Source organism: Vollenhovia emeryi, unplaced genomic scaffold (genome assembly GCF_000949405.1).
Source record: "Vollenhovia emeryi isolate VEMERY1.0 unplaced genomic scaffold, V.emery_V1.0 DF939120.1, whole genome shotgun sequence".
NCBI lineage: Eukaryota > Metazoa > Arthropoda > Insecta > Hymenoptera > Formicidae > Vollenhovia > Vollenhovia emeryi.
In genome coordinates, this window is record NW_011967246.1 from 4,743,275 (window position 1) to 4,752,953 (window position 9,679).

Consider the following 9,679-nt stretch of genomic DNA (forward strand, 5'->3'; position numbering starts at 1 on the left):
TACTCCTTAATTACTCCAGCTTACTCCATGTATTTTGTAGACCAGCCTTTATACGAAAATATGAACTCCCAGCGCCAACTTAATTCCGGTAGATTCACCCTGTATTATTTGCAGTGTTTGCTGTTATCTAAATAAAATTATATAGATGATTATCTAGATAAAATTTTAGCGTTATCTCATCTTTATATAGATAATAAAAACAAGTATGATCTATATCTGCATCTTAGATGAAAGTAAGTGTTATCTTTACTAAATTATCTAAGATAACGTACAGATAATTTGGTTTAGGGCCACATAAAAATACTTAACAGTTACACTATTTAAATATGGCGTTGTAGACCATGCATTTATGTGTGTGTCATATAACTTAACCTGAATATATTCTATATCCCCCTTTATAATTTATATTTTTCTATAATTTTTTTATAACTTTTTCTACTGCGTTTACATGAAGTCTTAAAAATGTTATCTGAAAATTATCTAGATGAATCATCATATAATTTTATCTTTTATCTAGATATATTCAAAACGAAATCATCTTTATCTTATCTAAGATAAATTAATATATTTTTATCTTATCTTTATCTAGCTAGTTTTAAAATCATCTATGCACAACACTGATTATTTGAATGTGTCGGTAGAAAAGATGACTTTACAAATCAAATGATGGTAAGAACCTTGAGACAAACAACTTAGTCGCTAGTATAGATGATGCTCACCCGAGGGACCTAACATCGAAAAGCGTCAGTCACGTCAAACGCATCCAAGGTTCGAGGGAGATATTGGAGGACAGCGATTTACTTGCTTGCGATTTTGGTTATTCACAGCCGTCTTGTTCTCGATGAATTCAGATTAACGTAAGTAACGGCTCGCATTTCTAAATATTCGAATTCTAATAAATGCACGCTCTCATCTCGATATCTCGTTATTCCTACGCCTTTTAAATGCGGCTGTCTAAAACTTTCTGCTCCATTTCCGAGCTGCTCTCACGTTGAATATTAATCATTGTTTTCCAATTTTACCGTTGTTCTCAAGTCTGTTACAACGTCCTATTATACATATTAGTTCGGCACGCAGTTATTTCTGAGCAAACTTGTTAATTGGCAAATTTGACGCGTACGGAAGCTATGCGCGTATGTGTTACTTCATTGCAAACAATCAAATTTGCATAATAAGAAAGAAATATGTGATACATTAATTTGGATTTATAACAGCTAGAACCGTCTATAGTCTTGTCGGATTTATGCCTGTCCATAATCTGTTTTTATTGCAGAATCTCGTCGGATTATTTCGCTGGGGCATTTATAATGTCTTCGGTCCAGCGTGCCTTTGCTCATAAATTAAACAAACAGCATGCCGCCGATGTGAGACGTCAAATTGCCACTTCAACCTCCTACTCCCGCGATCTGTCGAAGAGCGGTAGCAGTGTTTCGGGATTTTCTTCCACGGTGTGCAGCCCCCCTTCGAAAATTGGCGTGTTAAGATAGCGGCAGTCGACGTTGAAGTCAATTAACATTTAATCCTACCGCAGATGTCCTTGTGCGAGGTATTGGAACCTCTGGATTACGAGGAATTCTTGGGACAACATCAGTCGGTACTGGACCGGGATCCTTTGAAACCAATCCTAGATTTTCCTCCGGGCGATGTTGAACTGAGAGTCGTAAAGAGGAAGATTCGGACGGAGGAGCCGGTAGTACCGCACGAATCGATGTAAAGAGAAATATTCCAAGAGTTATTAATTGCAGCGCGGTCGTGTTCTCCGTTCATTCTTCATTTTGATCATTTGTCTTTCAGCGATACCGTGTCGCCTTATGTGAAAAGGTGCATTGAGAGTTTTACTTCAGACTGGGTCGTAATACACCGCAAGTACAAGGGCAGAATCTCACCCATCGCCAGAGACAGATTGCTTCAGGATACACCTAGGCAAGATTTCGAGGTACCTACACGCTTGGACAGTGTTTTTTAATAAAAAAATATGCCGGTTAAAATGTTTGTGTTAACTTTGTTTTAACAACCATATTAGGATTTACAGGGGATGGACAAAATAATGTGAACACCTGACTAACACACAATATTTGTTAATTAATAAGGTGTAGGGCCACCGGTTGCTTTTAAGACAGCTGTAATTCGTCATGGAATAGATTCGTAGAGTGCACGGATAGTATCCAACGGAATGTTGTCCTATTCTTCCACCAACACCTACGCCAATTGTCTCAATGACGGAAGTGGAAATCTGCTCCTCAAATTTATGTGGGACTGTTTGGAACATGTGATATTTGTTAAATTTATTGTAACACAAATTTTTCAACCGCCTAGCGAGATAAAATTAACTTGTTTATGACAAGTGTGACAGGAGATGAAAACGACTTGTCTCAATTAGGTAGATCAGGAAGATGCAAATGGTTGTGTGTCGCCGAACGAAGAGGACGACTTGTCCAATTCCGGAGATACTCCGCGAGGATCTTGGGCGAGTCTGGATTTGCGGCATTCGCAGCACGACCCTCTTCTGCCGAGTTTGCTGGATCGTGTCTGCCTTGAAACGATCGATCAGATGAACGAGCAGAAGAGATTGGAGGATCGACAGGTACGAGATTACAAAGCGGCAAACCCGTTCGTTTTATTTTAATTCCGATATTTATTTCTCAGGAAGCTTTATTCCCGCTCTACGCCCCACCAACTCCTCTTGACGACGAGTGGCAAGAAATCAGCGTTGCCCCGGAACCTACGGAGCCTTTTGCTCATAAAATTCTCGTGAAATGTCTGCAGTTGAAGTTGGAACTGGAAGTGGAGCCGATATTCGCGAACCTCGCATTGTATGACGCCAAAGAAAAGAAAAAAGTACGATGTCTTATTTTATCATTGAAATTATGGCTTCGAGAATGCATAATTACAAATCGTTATATTCCAGGTGTCTGAGAATTTCTACGTCGATATGAATTCAGAGGGATTGAAAAGAATGCTTGGGGGACACATCGCTTACAGCGACGCAAGTACCTTAGCTAGAAGTTGCGTTTTGAGCGTAAGTAAGCCGAGTCCCGACTTGTTTCTTGTCGTGCGGCTAGAGAAAGTACTGCAAGGCGACATATCGGAGTGTGCCGAGCCATATTTACGCGAAGATAAAAATAAAGATAAGGTAATCAAGTGATGAGATGAAATATGCTGATGCCATTCAAAGTGGCGATTTTTAACTATTATTATCCTATTGATTTCCGCAGGTCAGAGCTGCCGCCGCTGCTGCGTGCGAACGCTTGGGCCGTTACAGAATGCCTCTCGCGTGGACTGCGATTCATCTGTCTGGTGTAATCGGAGGCGGTGGCGATGCGGACAGCACTGGCAGCGCTGGATCTTTAGACAGAAAGTCGAGCGGCCTGGAGCAGTGGCGAAAGAAAGTGGAACCGCCGACGCGACGAGGCTCGCTAGAAAGACGGAGCTCGGATAAAAGACGTAGTTGGTCGCCGGACGATTTTGCTAATTGCCTCGATAGCTTTAGGTTTGTACAATGCCATTTTTCTACGAAATGGCTTAAATAACATCCTGATATTCTTGTAGGCCCATTACTTTAACGGTCTCGAGCTTCTTCAAGCAAGAAAGCGAGCGACTTCGCGATGAAGATCTTTATAAGCTTTTGGTTGAACTACGAAGACCCGGTTCTAACTTGAAACGATTAAAATGCCTACCAGGGATACTGAAATTGGATCTCAGTCCCAGACCCGAGGAACTGCCGAGATGTCTTGATCCTGATCTTAGAAGATTAGTTCCATATCCGGATGAAAAGAGTCGACCGGTTAAGGAGATACTCGAATTTCCAAGCGAAGTCGTTTCGCCAGATTTAATGTATCGTAACCTTCTATATCTTTACCCCAAGGTGCGTATCAAATAAAATTGTACGATCGATTGTTTCCTATTAATTAAATGACATTAGAATTAATGTTTTATTGTGCGTAGGAAGCGAACTTCAGCTCCAGAACTGGCTCGGCCCGCAATATCGCTGTAAGAATTCAGCTTATGGGAGGTGAGCAGGAAGCCGACGCGCTTACAGCTATCTTCGGCAGATCATCGTGTCCTGAGATGACGCACGAGTATTTCACTTCCGTGTCGTACCACAACAAAAATCCCAACTTTTACGACGAAATCAAGATGAGACTACCAGCGGACTTGAGCGCAAAACATCACTTACTGTTCACCTTCTATCATATTAGTTGCCAGAAGAAGGCGGAACAACCTAACGTGGAAACGGCGGTCGCGTATACGGTAAATTTCCATCGGCAATTAATAAAACTAGCGGACTTGATAATTTCACCGATGTACCAAATATGTAAATTTTCTCTTGCAGTGGCTACCGCTTTTAAGAGATGGTCATCTCCAGTCGGGCGAGTTCAGTTTGCCAGCTATGCTAGACCCGCCACCTGCAAATTATTCCTACATCGCACCCGATGTTCTTCTGCCAGGCACTCGATGGGTCGATGCTCATCGAGGGGTCTTCACTGTCATATTGGAGCCTGTTTCTAGCGTTCATCCGCAAGACAAATATATCGACCGGTAATAATATATTTTTCCGTCATGTAAATCGAGTAAAAAGATACGTAACAAATTTCAACATAATTTCCACATTTGCAGATTTTTATCATTATGTGGCTTTCTGGAAACCGGCCAAGTTCCGCCTCGTATCGGCGAAGCTGGCATGGAGTCCGAATTGAAGTCGGCTCTCCTCGAATTGGCGCGTGCCTCGCATTCCGCCTTGGTGCGATCTCTTCCCCAATTACTGGATCAATTACTATGTCTCCTGGTGCGACCGCCAACATTGCCGTCCCAATCGTTGAACGTCGCGGCCACCATCTTCGAGGCTCTGGGACTGCTCGTGCGAAATATCACCAATTTACCGGACGGCCAATTGGACGCGCACGGAAGACACGCGCTCCTGGCCACCTACATCGCGTATCAGTGCTCCTTGCCGAGCATGACTCACAACGGGGGCGTCGTGCGAGCGCAGAGCAATCCCGATCTGCCTCTGGAGGATCTGGAGATGGAGATGCACTCGCGGGGATTAGACAGAACGGCGTCGATGCGGCAGGAGTCTCCCTCGATCAACAGTCATCCCACCCGAAGACTTCTACACGAGGAACTCGCCTTGCACTGGGTGGTGTCCACTGGACAGGCGCGCGAACTGGCGATAACCCACTCCTGGTTTTTTCTGGAGCTGATAATGCGCTCGATGGCTGTCACACTGTCTGAGATGGGCTCCATGGAAGCGCTGCGAAAGGTGAGATTCTCACCGCAGTTCTGCGACGACGTCGCGACGCTCATCGCCGCGTTAACGTCCGAGGTGGTGTCGCGCTGCGGCAAGGAGATCCGCGTGGCGTCCAACTTGATATCGAGCCTCGGCAATTTCCTGTCCGATCTGCTATCCGTAATGGACAGGGGATTCGTGTTGTCGCTTGTTCGCGCTGCCTGTTGCTCGCTGTCGGACGCGTCGATGCACATTCCCGATTCGGCAGCGTTGTACGCTCTGAAACTCGATCTTGTGAGAACGGTGTGCTCGCACGAGCACTACGTAGCACTGAATCTTCCCTTCGGCACAGGCTACACGTCGGGATCCGCTCCGGCATCGCCCAGCCCGTCGACCGGCAGCTCGGGCAGCCTGATATCCACTCTCGTGCCCGGGGACAGAGCCCGGTTCTCGGAACTCAGCCAGGAGTTTAGGCAACAGCACTTCCTGGTCGGCATCGTTCTCTCCGATCTGGCGAACACCTTGGAGATACCAAATCCGATGCTGCAGAATAAAGCTATCGGGACCGTCCGACACCTTATGAGCTGCCACGATGCCGATCCACGATACTCCGATCCCGCGGCGAAGGCGAGGGTCGCTGCGCTGTATTTGCCGTTACTCAGTATTTTGATGGATGCCTTACCCCAACTTTATCACTGGGACTCGAAAGACAAAAGCGTTTATCCGGACGAGTCCGGATCGATCACGCAGTCGGTGGCGCTGGCTATCGCTGGCGGAGCGTCAGCGGACACCGCGGGCAATCAGTGTCGCGTGTCCTTGAGCTCCGAGGCTACTCGACATTTGTTGATGTGTGCCTTATGGGTGCTGAAGGGATTAGAACGCACCGCTCTGGCGCAGTGGTGTTCCGAGCTTAGCGCGAGGCGCATTCTGAGCTTGCTGCAAGTACTGAATATTGCTACCGCAGCTTTCGAGTACAAAGGCAAGAAGGCGCTGAAAAGATTGCCACCTCAAGCAACGGCCACCAGCGACATTCGGTCGCGGCTGGAAGACGTGATTCTCGGTCAGGGAAGCGCCAGGAGTGAAATGATGCTACGAAGAAAGGAGAGAGTGACTGGAGACAAATTGAGATGGCGGAAAGATCAAATGCCTTACAGGTACAAATGTTGTATTGCTGTTACTATAATTACGGTCATAATTATATAATTATGTTGATCCTTCAAGATCCTGCGAGCAGCCGGAAGGAAGAGCTGTAGAGCAAGACGCTCATATAGAAGGAGCCTTAGCGGCTGAGGCTTCTCTCGTCGTATTAGATACCTTAGAATCCGTAGTTCAAGCTGACGGCGGTGGAGGTACCGTCGATCTTTTATTTCGCTGTTTGAGTGTGACATGACAGATCAATCACATGTTCAAAATTACTCAGGTGCGGTCGTCGGCGCGGTATTGAAGGTGTTACTGAGAGCGCTGGCCAGAAATCAAAGTACATCGGTGCTTCAGCACATGTTCAACACGCAGCGGGCTTTGGTGTTCAAGTATCACAGCGCGTTGTTTGACGAGGAGAGCGAGCGCTGCGGGGATTTGTGCTTGACGTTGCTGACTCGATGCAGCTCGCCCTTAAGCGCTATTAGAAGTCACGCGGCTGCGAGCCTGTATTTGTTGATGCGACAGAATTTTGAAATTGGGAATGTAAGTCTGTCGCGAGGCCTCGTAGTATTGCGATCTGTGATTCAGTTATTTTAATCCCACGTTCTTCTTAGAATTTTGCGCGCGTCAAAATGCAAGTCACCACATCCTTATCTGCTCTGGTTGGAAGAGGAAGAGCTCCTAGCGAGGGTGCGCTGCGTAGAGCGTTGAAAACGGTGCTGGTATACGCCGAGAGAGATACGGAGCTTGCGGACACGAGTTTCCCCGAACAGGTGAAGGACCTGTTGTTCAATCTTCATATGATCCTCTCTGATACTGTTAAGATGAAGGAATTCCAAGAGGATCCTGAAATGCTCCTGGATCTAATGTACAGGTAAGATTTCTAAATGCATCTTAGCAAACAATGATAATTTAACTTATTAAGACGTAACGAGCTAAGGGGTATATCTAAATTTTGTTTAGAATCGCCAAGGGTTATCAAGGATCGCCTGATCTTCGTCTGACTTGGCTCGCAAACATGGCGCAGCAGCACATGGAGAGGAAAAATCACACGGAAGCAGCGATGTGTCTGGTGCACAGTGCCGCTCTGGTAGCGGAATATCTTCATCTGCTCGAACCTGGTGGTGGCGGCCGGCCTGTAGGAGCCGTTGCTCTGAATGCCGTAACACCGAATGCTTTAGAGGAGAGTGCTGTCGGCGACGACGTACTGGCCAGAAGAGAAGAGGGGCTTTGCTTGGGTCCCGATTTTTCAGAGAGTGGGTTGGCGGGTTTACTGGAGCACGCGGCCAGCTCTTTTCACGCGGCTGGAATGTACGAAGCTATTCCCGACGTCTACAGGGTGTTGCTACCTATAGCGGAAGCTGCACACGACTATAAGAAATTGGCCAACATTCACGGGTAAGGAAATTTAAATTATTTAGCACGTTGTGATCAGTAAGATATTTTTTCGGAACTTCTTTTAGCAAACTTCACGAGGCATATACGCGTGTTGAACAACTGGCTGGCAAGCGTGTCTTCGGGACGTACTTCAGAGTTGGTTTCTACGGCGCTCGATTCGGCGATCTCGCCGGCGAAGAGTTCGTATACAAAGAGCCAACGTTGACGAAGCTCCCGGAGATATTTTCGAGACTCGAGAACTTTTATGCCGAGAGATTCGGCGCAGACAATATAGTCATAATAAAGGATTCGAATCCTGTGGATCCTACCAAGTTGGAACCGGACAAAGCCTACGTCCAGATCACTTATGTGGAACCGTATTTCGAAGCACACGAGCTTAGGCACAGACCCACCGTTTTCCACCGGAATTTCAACATAAGTGCGTATTAATAATTTGCAGAATGACACGGATCTCCTGGGTGATTTATATATTTTAATCATCCAGGACCTAAGAAAAGTTTGATTAATTAATTTAGTTTTACTTATTTTATGGTTTTACCTATTTTAATTTTGTCCTGATTTTATTCTCAAAAGTATTGCGTTCACATCCTGTATTCTCGATTGTTTTATTGTAGCTGTACTGAGGAAAACCCGAAACGGGGTCGAAATGTTTATATTAAAGAGAAATTTTGTTTCTAATTTTTGTGGTAAAATTTGTGGCTCACATTGGCACTCTCCCCTTTCTACATAATTTTGAATTTCGATTTGATAATGGCTTTTGTTTTTAGAGCGATTTGTTTATGCGACACCTTTTACACCTGGTGGCAAGGCTCACGGCGAGTTACGCGAACAGTGCAAGCGGAAGACCATATTAACGGTAGCGACGCATTTCCCGTATCTGAAAACCAGAATTCGAGTCGTGGCTCGGAAACAGATAGTCCTGAGCCCCATCGAAGTGGCAATTGAAGATATACAGAAGAAGACTGCCGAGGTATTGATCGAGTCCTCACATACTTTAACAGCATACTTTTACAGTATACATGTAATACATTTCTCTGTGATCTTAATTAGGTGGCTGCTGCGACCGCTCAGGAACCACCCGACGCAAAGATGCTGCAAATGGTCCTTCAAGGTTGCATTGGCACGACGGTCAATCAAGGACCTGCTGAGGTAGCGGTCGTGTTTCTTTCCGGTTTACGCGAACAAAATGCCCAACCGACCAGATTGCAGCACAAGCTTCGTCTGTGTTTCAAAGATTTCCAAAAGAAGTGTCTCGACGCTTTGCGGCGTAATAAGAATCTGATTGGACCCGATCAGCGGGATTATCAGCGGGAGCTGGAGAGAAATTATCAAAGATTGACCGAGAGATTGGCACCTCTCATTGCTTGGAGGTAAGAAGCTTTAATTAAAAGTATATCTTTTCAACTTTATCACGTTAAAGAAATTACTGTTACGCTGCCACGTAGCGGACCGTCCTTAATTAATCAGCAAGCTGTACCGTCGACTCCTCCGCGCTGGTAGGGACATGAAACACTGCCATTGAAGCTTACCAAAGACTAATGTATCCAATTATTAATCGTGTATGCGATTGTCATGTAGCTAATTCCACTTGCAATCACTATTGTGAAACATGTTCGTACGTTGAATCCTTGTTTTATAATATTAAAAATTATTTCAAATTATTTGTAAAATGAATATTTAATTAGAAAATTATATAAGGTATTATTATTTATGAGTTATAGAGAATATATATATATATATATGTATATATATATATATTGTATATGTGTGTGTACGTATGTATGTATGAGTTATTAGGAAAAATAGTTTCTTTTGTTGTAAAAACAAGAACAAGATAGTATTATAAAATATTGTCGGATTTCCAAACTTGTTAACGCTAAATTTAATAACCATACAATAATCAGCATTTTTATA

At 44.7% G+C, this 9,679-nt stretch overlaps 1 protein-coding gene across 1 annotated transcript; it reads left to right on the forward strand.

The window, feature by feature from the left end:
* Positions 1–618: 618 nt before the first annotated feature.
* LOC105570706 (dedicator of cytokinesis protein 7) lies at positions 619–9,459 on the forward strand. The gene is made up of 20 exons (XM_012028143.1): positions 619–857; positions 1,274–1,448; positions 1,532–1,710; positions 1,795–1,936; positions 2,381–2,584; positions 2,647–2,838; positions 2,909–3,133; positions 3,216–3,490; positions 3,550–3,865; positions 3,946–4,251; positions 4,334–4,539; positions 4,618–6,381; positions 6,449–6,576; positions 6,648–6,910; positions 6,982–7,241; positions 7,331–7,765; positions 7,831–8,183; positions 8,533–8,735; positions 8,816–9,135; positions 9,211–9,459. The coding sequence occupies exons 2-20, from the start codon at positions 1,308–1,310 to the stop codon at positions 9,263–9,265; spliced, it is 5,967 nt and encodes a 1,988-aa protein (XP_011883533.1). The 5' UTR covers positions 619–857; positions 1,274–1,307; the 3' UTR covers positions 9,266–9,459.
* Positions 9,460–9,679: the final 220 nt, after the last annotated feature.